The sequence below is a fragment of the Vitis vinifera genome, chromosome 7 (assembly GCF_030704535.1).
Source record: "Vitis vinifera cultivar Pinot Noir 40024 chromosome 7, ASM3070453v1".
NCBI classification, from domain to species: Eukaryota; Viridiplantae; Streptophyta; class Magnoliopsida; order Vitales; family Vitaceae; genus Vitis; species Vitis vinifera.
In genome coordinates, this window is record NC_081811.1 from 2,141,980 (window position 1) to 2,157,782 (window position 15,803).

Consider the following 15,803-nt stretch of genomic DNA (forward strand, 5'->3'; position numbering starts at 1 on the left):
AGGCAATCACACAAGTGTGCTTCATTGCCTCAATAAATTGAATTATTTAACAAAATTGACATAGGACAACATTATTGATATAAGGAAAAATCATACCATAAAGAACAATAATAATAATAATTGTCCCAATAAAGCCAAATTTAACAAAAGCATAATAATTCTAGCATATGCACAATCAATCCAAGAATACCAAGGCAACAAACAAAAAAAAAAAAATTTTGGTTTTTTTTTTTTTTTTTTATGACGTCATGATGACGTCATCACGTCACTATTCATCTCCTTCTCCAGCTGAACACGGCCTGGTGCAGGAGAAAAAAAATTTTCCTTTTTCGGCCAAAATTTGGCATTTTCCGACAAAAAAGCTTAGATATCCATCCTCAAACATCAAACCTTCAATTTAATCCCAAAATTTGCACAAAAAACGCATAATAGGAAGAACCAAAGCAAGCCCTAATTCTCGAAAACCCACCAAACAAGCTCCAAAAATCAAATAAAATGATGGGTTTTGCTCCAAACAATATTCTCTACAAGTTTCCAACAACAATCGGGCTTGAAAACAGAGAATCAATATCAAACGAGAAATAAAATTCCAAAAAATGGCTTCCACAACAGGAAATGGGAAACCTAAAAATTAACCCAAAATTGCAACTCAAATGTCATCCATGTTGGCTCTGATACCAATTGAAGAAAATTTAAACAGCAAAGGATCACATGTTGACATTTAAGCATGCAATGAACGGCAAAAACGGAAACGTTCACCTTGGTTAATTCCATGAAAGGCCATTTCTTACTCTTTTCTGGTATTGAGGAAGCTCCTCCAGTGCTTGATGGTGCGAGAATTACGGGTTAATGAGCTCTTCCCTTCTACACCCAGATTCAGTCCAAAACGAGAGTGCGTGCTCTCTTTCAGCCAAAGGAGGAAGGAGCAAGGGGCCATGCCGCCAGTGAGCCCTTCCTTTTCTTATATATATATATATAAATAAATATATTCATATATATATCACACACATTATTTGGACCACCACTTGACTTAATGGGCCAGTCAAGTGAATTAGGGTGAGCCCATAAAAAATCAAGCAACAATATGTGTCCAGTCCCATTATGGACCACAATGCAAAAATAAATAACACTGATTTATGACATTATTAAATTGATTATGTAAGTCCACACATAAAAATTCCAACACAAGCCCGTTAATTTTAACATGCAAAGTGGCTAAGTATAGTACTTGGTTATCGCTTTGTGTTTTTTTCATTTGTGCTCGGTTCCATGCATCTCATTCCTCATCTACTGTTTTTTTTTTCCTCATTGTGTTGGTCATTCTTTAATACAATAGAGAAATGGAAAGTGGGCCATTGAGAGGCTTTCAGTTTGGTACCTAGTGTTTTTAGACATTTCAACTCATCTAGTGGTCTCCGAGTGCCTGTTATGGGATGGAATGCTATATACACAATGAAATAATCAGAAAATTTGGGTGATTTTGGTAATTACATGTCTGTTTTGTTCATTCTCCTCGTGTCTCACCATAAAAATAATAACAAAGAGTGGGTTTCATCCACTTGCAATAATGATGATGATTCCACAGTAGCACATTTGCGGGTTCAGCGTTTATAGTAGCTTCCCAATCCCAAGCCATACCAAATTATGTAGAAGCCCATCCATCCCCAGTTAGCTCTACTCATTTCGGGCTCCTTTGAAAAGCTTCTTCTATTTTGCTTTTCAGAATTAAAGCCTCTGTATAGGACCTCTTCATGTCTTGAGCGGCATCAACCCACAGTCACATCTCCATCAGGTCTCGTTGTCGCCTTTTCATTTCTATGCCCGCATGGCATGCATGGCCACCCTCATCTTTCTATATCCTCCCTACCCACCAAATTCATAACCACTTTCATCTTCCATACATACCATTTTTAGCTCATCATTTCCTATATTTCATACCCACAAAACACATATTCTCTCACTACCATACCTTCATCTCCCACCTACCCCACAACTGACCCACATTTGGCCGCCAATGACGTGAATTTGACCGCTCCTATGGCGCTTCAGCTTGGCTCTGGCAAAGACTCTGGCTACATCGCCGGTGGGTACCAGGGAACCATGTTTCGTTAGGGGTGAGGTTGGGGCATGGAAGGAGCGGCTTTCTAAAGCCTGAAGACGCGTCTAGCAGCGGCAAGCGCTTCCGTGAGGAGGTTATTGATGGTAGAACTTCTACCATGAAAAATGCTTTCCATGGTCAACTAATACAGGTTATCATTATTGCAGCACCACACCCTCTTGCATTTCGCCCAAGGCCATGGGCAAGACGTGGACAGGCCACCTTTGCACGCAATCCTAAACATGCTCATATTCTTTTTTATCCTCCACGCTCAATTGTTTTAACAAATTATTTTCTTTTTTAAATAATTCCGGACTTGCTAATAATCATATTCTCACTTCCAATCTCACATAATTTCCCAAAAACTTCCGATTTCAAAATTTAATTCTTTAAGAAATCTCATTCCTCAGATATTTTTTTTAAGTTCTAATTCTCAAGTTCATTTTTTTTAATTCCACTTTTAAGTAATTTTTCAAAATTCCGAATTTAATTTTCAATATTTACATTCATTTATTTAATTTTTATTTTCGTTATTATTATTATTATATTTATTTATTTATCTTAAAATTCCATCTTTAAATAATTTTTCAAAATTCTGACTTCCGAATTTAATTTCTAATTTCAAAAATTTCAATATTCACGTTCATTTATTTAATCATTATTTTCGTTATTATTATTATTTTATTTATTTATTTTAAAATTCTATCTTTAAACAATTTTTCAAAATTCCGACTTTCGAATTTAATTTCTAATTTCAAAAATTCTAATATTCATGTTCATTTATTTAATCATTATTTTCGTTATTATTACTATTTTATTTATGTATTTATTTATTTTAAAATTCCATCTTTAAACAATTTGTCAAAATTCCGACTTCCAAATTTAATTTCCAATTTCAAAAATTCTAATATTCACGTTCATTTATTTAATCATTATTTTCATTATTATTATTATTCTATTTATTTATTTTTTTTAAAAAGTCCATCTTTAAACAATTTTTCAAAATTCTAAATTTAATTTCAAATTTTAAAAATTTTAATATTCACGTTCATTTATTTAATTATTATTTTCGTTATTATTATTATTCTATTTATTTATTTATTTTAAAATTCCATCTTTAAACAATTTTTCAAAATTCCAATTTCCGAATTTAATTTCCAATTTCAAATATTCCAATATTCACATTCATTTATTTGATTTTTATCTTCATTATTATTATTATTCTATTTATTTACTTATTTTTAAAATTCCATTTTTAAACAATTTTATCAAAATTCCAACTTCCAAATTTAATTTTCAATTTCAAAGATTCTAATATTCATGTTCATTTATTTAATTATTATTTTCGTTATTTATTTATTTATTTTTAAAATTTCATCTTTAAACAATTTTTCAAATTTTCGATTTTTAAATTTAATCCAAAATTCCAATTTTCACATTTATTTGTTTAATAATTATTATTTTCGTTATTATTTATTTATTTAATTATTTATTTTTAAAATTCCATCTTTAAATAATTCTTAAAAATTCCAATTTTCCAATTTTCGAACTTAATTTCCAATTTTCAAAATTCGAATTCTCACATTTATTTAGTTATTTATTATTATTATCGTTATTATTATTATTATTATCATTTTGTTTATTTATTTAAAAAAAACTCCACATTCGAATAATTTCCAAAATTCCAATTTTTATAATTTAATTTTCATAGTTTATACTTCTCAAATAATTTTAAAAATTCCAATTTCTTTAAAATTTATTTTCCAAAATTCCAATTCTTAAATTTAATTCTCAAAACTCAAATTTTCAAAAATTCAATTTTCCCTCAAATAGTTTTAATTCTACTCTGGTTTTTAAATAACTTTTTGTTTATCTTGATTTTACATAAGTAATAATGAATTTTTCATAATTCCAAAATAACAAAATTTGTGAAACCACTTCATATAAAGGGTCCAACATCAAAGAAGTTCTACTTAGAATAAAAATGAACTTGAGTGAAATGTCATGTGTGTCATTAGTGATTTCATAATCTATTTGGTAACGCATGTGATATATATTATGCTCATTCTCGTGCACTAACCTCATTTCATGATGGCGCATTACTCGTTTGCTACCAAGGTACGCACCTGCTCTCACTCTCACCATTCTCCATGTTTTGTTTTGACCCCCAATATATGATCACATTTTGGTATCCATGTTTAATCAATTAATTGTCATACGTGTTTCATTTGATTAGTAGAGACTCGATTTTAAGGACTTAGAGGAGTGTTACGGTCTTTACTGTACCTTTCTGATAAGTAATCTAACATCTGAACTCAAATCCGGTTTTTTCATAAACCATATTTTCCAAATAAGGAGTTTCTTTCTTATTTTGTTTACTCTTTAAAAATAAAACAAAAATAAGTAGCGACTCAAGTATCAAATTTTCATAAATAAATAAAAAGAGAGGTTCGCCATCGAGTGGGAATGCGAGCCAAAATGCAGGGTCCACAATAATATATATTTTTTAATAAAATAAGTTATAAAAAATTATAATATGTAAATTATTTATAAAATATACTTATTTTAATGTGATTGAATAAAAAATAAAAAAATTCAAATAAAAAGTTAAATCAACCGAGTATAAGAAATTCACATACCCACCTTGCCATGCCTGACCTTGTTTATAATTTTTTAATGAGATATAAATTAAAAATTATTTTGAATAAACAGAGCAGGGTTGGGATGGGGGCAACCTATCCGAACCTACCTCATTGTCATTCCTATTAACACACATAATCTACCTATTTTGAAAATAAAGAGGAATAAAAAATAAAAAAGGAAAAGAAAAAAAATGTAAAATTCTTTCTTTGTTTAATTGTTCATAAAAAGAAGTTGATGAAAGTAAAATTAAATTAATAAACAATAAAAAGGTAAAGAAAAAAAAACAAAATGTTGTTTTTATTTGATTATGAATAGAAAAAGTTAGGTAAAGAAAGTTAAAGAAGTTAGGTAAATGAAGTTAAATGATCGGAAATGTAATTTATTTAATATTTCCTCCAATTTATTTTAGATAATTAAGATAAAAATCTTTTAGTATTTTCTATATATGTTTTTTTTTAACATCCAATAATAAAATCATTTTTCACTTATCTTATAAATTATGTTTAGTACCTAGAACGCACAAAGGAAAAAAAATATTAAGAAAAATAAATTTTTTATTTTTTATTGTCTTATAAAAAATACCAAAAATAAAATAAACATAATTAAAACTAATTATAAACTTATATTTTTAAAATTATTTAAAGTAATAAATAAAAATAATTTATTAAATTTAAATCTATTTTTTATTTTCTTCCGTTTTTCTTTTCTTCTAACCTTGGTTTATGTTTGGTTTATGAAAAATACTAATAATAAAAAATAGTAAATTTTTTTTTTTCATATTTAGTCGTTGTATGAAAATATAATATAATTAAAATTAGTTAGAAATCTTTACAATTTTAAATTATTTAATTTTTATATTAATGAGTTAAAATATGTTAAATGAGTTTGAAGTAGTATATAAAAATAATTTATTAATTTTAAAACAATGTTTGGTTTTGAGGAAAAGAAAATAATAATAATAATAAAACGGAATGAAATAAAATAAATAAAAATAATAGGGTTGGCAAAACCGCCAACCACCATATTAAATTGTTCTATTATTCAATAATGAAAAAAAAGGTAAAATAAATTGGATTAATTTCAATTACGTCACTTACATAGTTACAAACTGTCGAAATCAGGGGTTGGACAGATGAACTGACTACTTCTCCCCGTACCCAACGATTCAGAAGTTGTTATTTTTCCTATTTTGGGTCAGAACCCTATGTTATTGCTACCCCTTCTTTATCAGTTCCCCCTCTCCAAGCTCCAACTGTAGGTCCATCGTCGGTGCTGGACGACGCCACCGACAGCCCGATGACAACTATAAGCATTTCTCCATTTTATTTGTATTTTATATTTGCAATTTGTTTAACTTTTTTATTTTTAAAATTTGTTATTTGAATTTAAATTAATAAAAATCATTCAAAAACATTAGGAATTAAAATAAATTTCTAGAAACAATCAAATGTGTCCTTGTTTTTAAATAAATATAAAATTTCTCATTTAAAATTTGTTTATAATTTAAAAATAAAATTTTGATCTTAATCTAAATTAATGATTTGAAAGTAATTTATTAATATAAATAAAATATTTATTTTTAAAAATTATTTTAAATTCTAATAATATATAAAATATATATTTATAATATCACTAAATCAACCGATTATTTATCCGATTAATAAATCATAAATCGATAATTTTTCTAATTCATCTAATTTTAAAATAATTGATCGGTTGTAAATCGCTATTCTATCATTTTCTTTTTCAGTATCATAATGAAAAACGGCAATTCAGTAGGGTACTCAAAAATAATAATATTTCTTGTTAGGGCATCTGAAAGTGGCCCTTAATTACCAAACCTAAAAAATTAATGAAAAGGGCCTCCTATTTATTTATTTTTTGAAGCCTCAGATTCTGCAAGCTGTAATCCATGATAACAAAACTCACATGACATGGCACCAATTCGGCCTAATTTGTAGGTCCACGTGTCCCCAAATTCAACCCAATTTTTAAAAACACTTTTGAAAGTGAAAATGCTGGTGCCACGCTGCCACACATGATGATGCGTGTGGATTAAAGCCACCTGCAATCATTTCCATCTGTTTTTAGAAAACAAAAAAATCATTGTGAAAAATCACTGCCCAAAACAGCAACACTTTGTGGTGGATATCTCTTGACTGCTCTATGCCTAAATTTGTCATTTCACATTGGGTTCCGGTTACCTTATCAAATCGATAAATATCCAAAAATTGACCCATAAAGAAATATGTCATTCCATTGTTTCACGGCTTTTTAATAACTATTTTCTAAAACAGTTTTGAAAAAACAGTTTTTTATAATAATTTTTTAATACATAGAATAAAAGTTTATTTGAAATCAATTTATTTTCAACATTTTTTTAATCTTTTTAAATATGTTTCAAAAACTAATGCTTTATTTTTAATTATTTTATATATTTATATAATTACTTTTAAAAATAAGTGAAAATAATTAAAAAAATATTTTCTAAAAACACTTTCATTTTTATTCTTAAAAACATAAAATATAAAACAATTTTTTTTTTGTTATTAAACCCATTTTCCTATATTTTATTCTTGATAATAAAAAAATATTATAAAAAACAATTATCAAATAGAGTCATACTTTTGTTTTTATTTTCTCGCTATCTTATTACTTTTCTTATATCAAAGTTTGACTGGCAAATTCATCGATTTTGTGTCAACTCGCTTCATTTACATCTCTGTCGGACTTACTAATTTGTACCTAATATTACATTATTTTATATACCATACTTAATTTCATTATTTTGCATCTTAATTCCATCAATCAATCCGAATGGAAAGTTAGGCAGGGCAGCAGGCAACCCCATAAAATTTTCCCATCTATTATTTTCCAAATGGAAATCCACCATAGCCGGTCAAAAAGACCAAACTTTTCATCAATGGTGTCCACTCATGTGACATTCCATAAAGTTGAAAAAAAAACACCAGGCCCCTGAAAGAGAAAAAAACAAAAACAGCAGCACACCACAAGTTTCTCACCACTTTCCACCCGTCCAATCACCACATTTTCCCTCTTACCCTCCAAAAATGACGCGTTTTAATCCACCCCCAACAGCAAGACAGGTCCCCATCATCTTTTAGTTTGGTACAGCCTACACTTCATACAAATTGTCCCAAAAATAATAAGACAAGTGACCTTATGTTATAATAATAATAATAAAAGTTTGGTCCAATGAATTTCCTTAGTTTGGTAATCTAATCAGACGCACTAATTTCAATATAATGGTGGGATCAATAAAGATTTCCACTTTATAATTATCATATTCTAATCTTTAATCATTGTCTTACCACTATAGGTCAAGTGACCCACTCTCCGTGGCCTACATTTCGGCGCATGTTAATTTGATTTACCAGGACCTGCCCTAACTTGCGCTTCGGTGTACACTGTACTCCAGGATTCCATTCCTAGGTGGAAGCGTTCTTTTCTTGGGCTCCACTGCATTCCGTTTATTATCCTGTGCAGTTATTTAATTTCAGTTATTTCCAACCGTCTTGTTGTTTGGACACGTGGCTATTATAAAATATGGTTAAAAGTATGATGAGTGAATGAGATAAAAAAATTGTTTATCAGAGATTTTAGATGCGGGTCCCATAAATGTACAGCTGGAAAAATTTTGAGGGAGCACTGATGGGTGCTGAGGTGCGTGGGAGAGGAGCAGAGCCCAAGAAAGCATCAGCCCGCTTCTAATGGTGAAATGGCGCCGACACACGCTTCCTTGCTGAGAGGAGAGAGAGGGAGAGAGAGAGAGGGAGGGAGAGTGATAGGTGGGGATTCCATGTGAAGTGATTATACCCGAGATTTACAACCCAAAAGGTAAAAGGAAGGGAGAGAGTTTTGGGAATAAATAAAGCTGAGAAGCTGAGGAGAGACATGGCACAGCAGGAAGGGGAGAGAGAGAATGTGAAACTCCTTCACATGCATCGTCTCTCTCTCTTTCTTTGTAGATTTATGTGTGTGATCAGGGTTCAGAGTATCTTCTTAGTGCCTCACGCTTAATTTCATGTAGAAGCCAGTGCACCCAGCTATAAAAGGCATGTCCCAAGGAGCTGTAAGTTTTATTTATGTTGTTGATCTGGTTGTTAGATTCGTGGGTTTATGTTGCTTTCTGCATTTTTGCAAGTTTTTAGGATCTGGGTTTGGTTTTGTGGCTGGTTGTTGGATTTTATTTTGTGGGGTTAGCTTGATATGTTAGATTTTTCCTGGTCTTGATCTGGGTGTAGTTTGGTATCTCCATTTATGAGTGTGTTGGCTGCATTTTTTTTGTGATGTTTGGATTTAAAATCCAGGGAATTTGGGGGTGAATTCTTTGTTGGTGGTTTTGCATTTGTCAATTATTTGTAAGCCTTCTGTTGAATCTGAATCCAAATAAGCTCCAGAATGAAGGGTCATTGCTAGAACAGCTGGGTTCTTCCAGGCTCCAAAAGAATGGGGTTTGATGGAATACTGGAAAGAGAAGTAGAATCCTACAGTCTATAGTTATTTGTAGGCTTGGACAGAATCATAGTAGAAGCAAGGTCGCTTAAAAGTTAACCCAATTGGAGATCATGTGAATGCAGGATGGATCTGAGCTGAAACTCAACCCCATTGCAAACAATAGTTTGTTTGTTAGATCAAACCCTAATTTGATAAGATGGTACATATATACTTGAAACAATACTATAGAAGGCGGTTTATTCGAGCAGATCGGATCTCTGGACCTGATGGTTCTTGATATCATAGTAGATGGGTCTTGTAGCGTCTACAGAAAAGAGAATGCCTGGCAGTTTGTTAATGTAATGGTATGTTAATCTTGGAAGAGATCATGTAGACCTGATCTCCTCTTGAATGGAGAGAAACTGGCTGTTAATTTCCCTATAAATCTTTGTTCGCAAGTAGGGTTCCCATATGGGCATGGCTCTAACATGGGGTTCTTGCTACTCCTTTCCAGGCTAACAAAACAAATTCTTGTAAAGTCGTTATAGAGAACAGCAGCTGTTAACTGAATTGTGTTTTGTTACTTAATAATTCTTCTCTGCTGGTTTTCTCATGGGTGTTATGACAACAATGTGAGAATGATTTTGTCCTCAGTGCCTGTCGTTTCGGCTCTATTCATTGTTATGCCCTTCTCAGTGACCCTTGGCCTTGGCCTCCATATCACTTGGCTCCTTTTGTAGCTCCATAATGGCACCTGGTGTTATAATCCTTTTATGACTTATGAGTGATGTTCCTCTTCTAGTTGAAGCATGTTGTTTTTACTGTTTAAAACTTTTTTTTTCCTTCCGACATTGTTGAGTGTATCATGAACATGTTACTTGTGATTGACATTTTTTCTCATTTATGTTACTAGATGACACATACTTCTTTTTGTCTTAGATTGTTTTATTGTTGTACCTCTTCATTCTATTGGTCTATTTTTTGACATCAAACCAAGTGGCTGAACCTGATAGTCAAACAGGCAAACCAGGAGTCCGTTTCTGTTAATGTTCAACGTCCAATCTCGGTTTAAAAACATTATATTTGAGTTTATCTGGGTATCTTCCTCGTGGAAAACCTATATTATTACTCAGGGCTCTTCTGATTGTCCTCTTTCATTTCTCTCCAGGAGTGATGCCAAGAGCTTTCTTTGACAATTATTAACATATTGATGTTACTTTGTTGCAGCTCACTTTGGATATGGGGACTTTGGCTATTGACGATGATATTGCAGGCTCAGATCTTTACCTCGCCTTGGGACTAAAAGAATTGGGCAAAGGGGTTATAGGAACCCCTCGGGTTTTATTGCTTCTTTCTTCTCTTCTTGAGAGATCTGTTCAGAAAAATGAGACATTACTGGAGACAGCACAAATTAAAGATGCCATTACAATATTTCATGGCTCAAGAGCACCCACTCTGAGTGTTCGACAATATATTGACCGCATTTTCAAGTACTCAGGCTGTAGCCCATCCTGCTTTGTTGTTGCACACATTTATGTGGACAGATTCCTTCAACACACTGATGCTCATTTAACTTCCCTCAATGTTCACCGGCTTCTAATCACAAGTGTAATGGTGGCAGCAAAGTTTATAGATGATGCGTAAGTACTAAACTCTAATTGGGATATCAAGTTAACCCGAGACTTATGCTTAACAATAGCTTAATCTATGCTGACATTTCAACTGGGAATAGCCCTTTTACTAGAAGTGAAAAGGGGTAGGCTCAACTTTGTTGCCTTTTCACTGGGCTGGGAGCCTTTCCATGATGGTTGCTCATCCTTCTTTGCCTCTTTCATCAACTTCTCTTTCTGGGGCAGACTTTAAAAATGAATTATTCATCACATGCTTTTGCAGATTCTTCAACAATGCTTACTATGCCAAAGTGGGGGGAGTAAGCACAGCAGAGCTGAACAGACTGGAGATGAAGTTCTTGTTTAGTCTAGATTTCAGACTTCAAGTTACGGTTGAGACATTTAGGAGTTACTGTTCACAATTGGACAAAGAAGTTGCTGGAGGGCTGCAGATTGAACGGCCATTCCAAGCTTGCGGGATTAAAGAAAGCTGGTCAAGCAAAGAGGATTCTTGTGCTTCCACAATTGCAAGATGAAGATGCTCAATCATTTCATTGTATCATTAAAAACCCAAGGTTTGCTAAAATACAATCATGTTAGGATCTGGATGCTGAATACGTACCTCATGTGACTGCAACCAGTGTGCCTTAGATTTTGTGTCTTTTTCTACACTATGTGTTTTCCCTTGCAGGTTCCTACTCTTCTGATGGTTTTTCCCTCTGTGGTTTTGAGTATGTCCTTAATACAAATAATGTAAATACACAATGAGGAACTTCATTAGTAGAGAATAGATTGTTTAAATGTCTGGTTTTCGTTTCTTTGCAATCAAAATCACGCTACCCATCGTTCCAAAGAATTTTGTAAACTAGGAAATATTGGATCCATCAGCATGTAGTGTATTTACATGGTGTGGAGAGGTTGCTGATAAATCTGAGTTCTGAAAATTCTGGTTTTCATGGGAGTAGGCCACTGGCAGAGTGAAGAAAAGGGAAGAATGATCTTCCTCCAGGCACGGTTCCTTTGCATTTGTAGCTTTTGATAGAAATTTCATTTTCAGCAACTAAATGGAATCAGACAATGAGAATGACTTGAGCTGTCTTCAATTCACTCCACGTCTTCCCAACCAATTGGAGTGTGTCAAAGCTGGATGATGTAGACACCTTACCAAGCTGGAAGGAAGATCATAAAATGCAAAACTTCCATATGGTTTGTGTACAGGATTTTCACAAAAATCAAATTGATTCTCACTTTCTAAATATTGCAAAGAAGCAGAAAAGAATACTTATTAGGAGATGAAATTGCCAGGATATAGATGGAAATTTTCATTTCTTACATGTGGGAGTTGGTGTAACGACAGAGTGGGCAAAGGCTATACCATATACTGTATGGACAAGGTACACCTGACAACCTTTTTCCCTCTAAGAAATTAATCACCAAAATTCTCAGTATATGACCCACATGAAAATATAATTACAACTGAGGAAAAGGACACTGTAACAATGACATACAAATTAGGGGTACCACTCACATCATCTGGTGGGGAGGCTTGCATGTGATCTAGGAGTATGGGCCTTCCAAATCTTCCCAACCATCTCCTTAACCAATGCTCTCTCACAATGATATGGACTTGGCTTTTACTTTTAGGCACCTTTACATATATCAAGGCTTGTACACACCGTCATCCTCTTGGTGTCTTCAGACATTTCAAAGAAGCTTTCATCAGAAGAAGCCCTAGAAATCCTTGTCTTGAAAGCAAAGATCCAATGGCATTACCCAGGAGGCCTTTCCAATGCAATCCAACCAAATTTACCTTTTCGGAAATCTGTCAAGATGCGGAATGCTGCTTGATGAGTGTCTCCATTGAACAATTGGAGTGCGAGCTTCTGAACGAATCTGCAATTCAGAATATTAACACTGATCAAGTAGATCTAAGCACTGAGGGAAATGAAAATATCAGGTAAACTTTTCAGTCCTAAAAAGGCTCCAAAAGCCCCAAACTGCATCCCTCCATTTGCCTTTTAAGGATAAAAAAAATTGGGTACCATACGGAGACATACATGTTACCACAGAGACCATCTGTATCAATCTTGTAACGGTTGTAGAGAGCTTTTGGACCTGGTATCAAGAAAAAATAACAACTATTACAATGTGCATGAGGAGCAAGGGGAGAAAGAGAATGCAACCAGTTGATTAATGTGGCGCCAGTTTAAAGATATTCATCCAGTATCAGTTTTTATGTGGAACTTTTTCACATGAACTGAAAAATATTTCCTTGAAGCATAATAATAGACTGGTGTACAAGAATAACAAATGAGACAATGAAGCTAAAATGTACAAACCTACAGCTGGAATCCTTGTCAGCATCTGTACAAGAATTGCAGCAACGTCAGCAACATCATACGATCTCTCCCCAATGTCATCACATATTGCTAGCTTTATTGCAGCTGACTGATCACTAATCCGCATTGGAATTATGCCAGGAGAGTCTAGCAACTCCAAATCTTTCCCAAATTGAACCCATCTTTTTGAGGAATGAAAAAGATACAGCCAAAAAGTTTATATGTTAAATTTCTTCTTTATATTGATCTCAAATATCATAATTTTTCTTTCTTACTTAGAAGAGAGAGAGAGAGAGAGAGAGATTCTTAAACCCTCCAAATTTGAATTTTTCATGTGTTAGGAGAATATAGAAGACAGTTTCAAATATGCAACATTTCCGTTTTAGTTCCAGCAACTGCTCATATTTCTTCTATTTTTGTATCTACCATGGATATCCAAGTGACGAGAACAATTATACATACTTCAGTTGTCTTGTAACACCTGGTCTGGGAGCTGCAGGACACATTCTCCTCTTCAGCAACCGATTTATCAAAGATGATTTCCCCACATTTGGATACCCAACTATTCCGGCTCGAACCTGTCAAAAAATAACCTTTACAAACAATATAATGAAACATTTTGTAGTGTACCACAATCTAGGTTTAAAAGATGTAGTGAATGACAAGATTTTCTGATGAAAATAACCCATATCTCTCACTCTTAGTTCTCTTTTGAAAAACCTGAACCTAAAATGCATTTTTTTCAAAATAGTCTCACAAGGTCTACCTTGACATAATTCGATGGGGACTGCCCCTGGGGTTTGATCACTCCCTAACCATGAACCCCCAAACAAATTGTTTCATTACTTTTAATGCTACAGAAAGTAGAACTATAAGAATATAAGTGCTCAATATTTTTCACAGGACGAAATGATGAAGCATGTAATGTAATACTAAACAGAATGGTAAGTCAAGCATTCAAAAAGTGGATCCAAATACTAGAGTTCACAAAAAACTCACTGGACGAGGCAGTAGTCCTTTGGCTCTTCGTTTAACATTCACACCAGAAGCCAATGTCTTTGCTAATCTACTTAACTTCATGCTTCCCTGCTCTTCGCCCAAGAGTAGTCATTTTCTGCTATGATATTTAAAGTACCAAAATCTGAAGAAATAAATTATCTAATTACCATTCCAAGTTGCCCATTAGAAAAAACAACTTTAATTCCTTGCATCGCATAATATGTTGCCCAAGCATTCCGATCTTCAGTTGATATCATGTCTTCTCTATTCAAGACTAAAATTCTTTTCCTATTACCAAGCCAAGATTCCATCTATTCAAATACATAAATAGAGTAGTTAAGATATATGAGAGGTTTTATATCATCACTCCTAACAGTAGCGTTCAGATGACAGATATAATCATGTTTCAGAATTATATACAAACCACAATGAACGGTTTTCTTCTATATATTACTTTTGTCCTTTTTTGGTAGATTCACTTCATGAAAATATAGTAAACCCTATTTTCCTCATTTTATTAAACATATTGCACCTTAGTTGACCACGTGTTATGATACATTACGCTATTTGCTAAGGACTTCTAATGTGTATAAGGACTTGTGCAATGTATAGTTCATATAGAAATAAATATAATTTTTTCCACACATGGCTTATGCCCCACTTTCCTCAAACAGGCTTCGATTAAGCTCATATGCAAACATCCCAAATAATGGCTACACTTTCCTTCAAAAGGCTTGATTTAGGTCGTAGACACATATCCAAACATCCCTTGGTAAAGTCCATATCCAACAGCAAAAAAAATACATAACCTTACCTGTGGATGACTCGTGGATAGAGGAATTCTTGCATCCTGCACCTCAATCACAACATCCATCAGCTTCAGTTGTTCTTTGAGTTCTTTTTCTGTTTTTGCAATATGCCCAGGATACCACTGTCCAATTGCCAGTAACAATAGATGCGCAGCAGTACAGATGATCAGTTTCAGACTATGAAAATCTCTATGAAACAACCATCGAATAAGATCAATTCTACAAACTCACACCTGAATAGGGCGCAGTTTTTTTGTCCAATGGTAAAGATCAGCATCTAGATTGGTCCAATAACTTTCTTCTGAGATGTCCTCAAAAGTTCTATTGGAACTGACACCCCCATTTACATACTGGCCATGAGATTTTCCACCAACAATCTGCAATAGTTTCATCAACAATTATACAATAACAAAAACCCTGAAATCTTAACAATCTGGGTTAAGCTACATAAATTCTTGTAACAGTGGGCGTGCTATAGCCGAGAAAACAGTGGAAAGTAAAAAAAAATGATTACGTCATCTGAGTTGAGAGTTTGCTATAGGGAAAACCTCCAATATTTTCCGGCGTTTTCCCAGCAACCAAACATAGCATAGATAAAACGAGTTAGGGTTGATAATCTTACCTGAATGGTGGATGAGGAGGCAAGATGAGGTGTCGCAGCGAGAGCCGTTGTTGATGGTTTGATTTGGGAGGGAAGAACATTCCCTGAGAGCGTAGGGTTTGGCATCCATACTCCACAGAGCGCAACCGCCATAGTTGATTCTTGCTACTCTGGCTCAGAGGAGTGCATTCTCTTATCCCTTCCTCGCCAAAAACGACATCGTTTTCTATTATGTCAGATTTTGAT

The 15,803-nt window shown here is 33.3% G+C and overlaps 2 protein-coding genes across 4 annotated transcripts; one reads left to right on the top strand and one right to left on the bottom strand.

Annotated features, from left to right (window-relative positions):
• Positions 1-8,247: 8,247 nt before the first annotated feature.
• LOC100254595 (cyclin-P3-1) lies at positions 8,248-11,610 on the top strand. The gene is made up of 3 exons (XM_002274646.5): positions 8,248-8,834; positions 10,427-10,839; positions 11,093-11,610. The coding sequence occupies exons 1-3, from the start codon at positions 8,820-8,822 to the stop codon at positions 11,343-11,345; spliced, it is 681 nt and encodes a 226-aa protein (XP_002274682.1). The 5' UTR covers positions 8,248-8,819; the 3' UTR covers positions 11,346-11,610.
• Positions 11,611-12,080: 470 nt separating this feature from the next.
• LOC100252706 (DAR GTPase 3, chloroplastic) lies at positions 12,081-15,776 on the bottom strand. Of its 3 annotated transcripts, none has more exons than XM_010653809.3 (10): positions 15,579-15,776; positions 15,190-15,333; positions 14,962-15,078; positions 14,315-14,458; positions 14,148-14,234; positions 13,611-13,726; positions 13,149-13,330; positions 12,867-12,924; positions 12,620-12,702; positions 12,081-12,502 (listed from the first exon to the last, which is right to left on the bottom strand). In XM_010653809.3, the coding sequence occupies exons 1-10, from the start codon at positions 15,708-15,710 to the stop codon at positions 12,450-12,452; spliced, it is 1,116 nt and encodes a 371-aa protein (XP_010652111.1). In that variant the 5' UTR covers positions 15,711-15,776; the 3' UTR covers positions 12,081-12,449. The 3 variants fall into 3 exon arrangements, with proteins under 3 accessions (XP_010652111.1, XP_010652112.1, XP_010652113.1); XM_010653811.3 differs by having other exon boundaries at positions 12,338-12,502; positions 13,153-13,330; XM_010653810.3 differs by having other exon boundaries at positions 12,081-12,702; positions 13,153-13,330.
• Positions 15,777-15,803: the final 27 nt, after the last annotated feature.

What these genes read in the sequence shown, in the direction of transcription:
- LOC100252706 (XM_010653809.3), bottom strand. Translation starts at nt 15,710, where the DNA reads ATGGCGGTTGCGCTCTGTGGAGTATGGATGCCAAACCCTACGCTCTCA. An exon ending in AAAAACTGCGCCCTATTCAG is followed by an intron (nt 15,079 to 15,189) that starts GTGTGAGTTTGT and finishes GCAATTGGACAG; the next exon opens with TGGTATCCTGGGCATATTGC. An exon ending in AAGGACTACTGCCTCGTCCA is followed by an intron (nt 13,727 to 14,147) that starts GTGAGTTTTTTG and finishes ATTTTTTGACAG; the next exon opens with GTTCGAGCCGGAATAGTTGG.
- LOC100254595 (XM_002274646.5), top strand. An exon ending in GCAAAGTTTATAGATGATGC is followed by an intron (nt 10,840 to 11,092) that starts GTAAGTACTAAA and finishes ATGCTTTTGCAG; the next exon opens with ATTCTTCAACAATGCTTACT.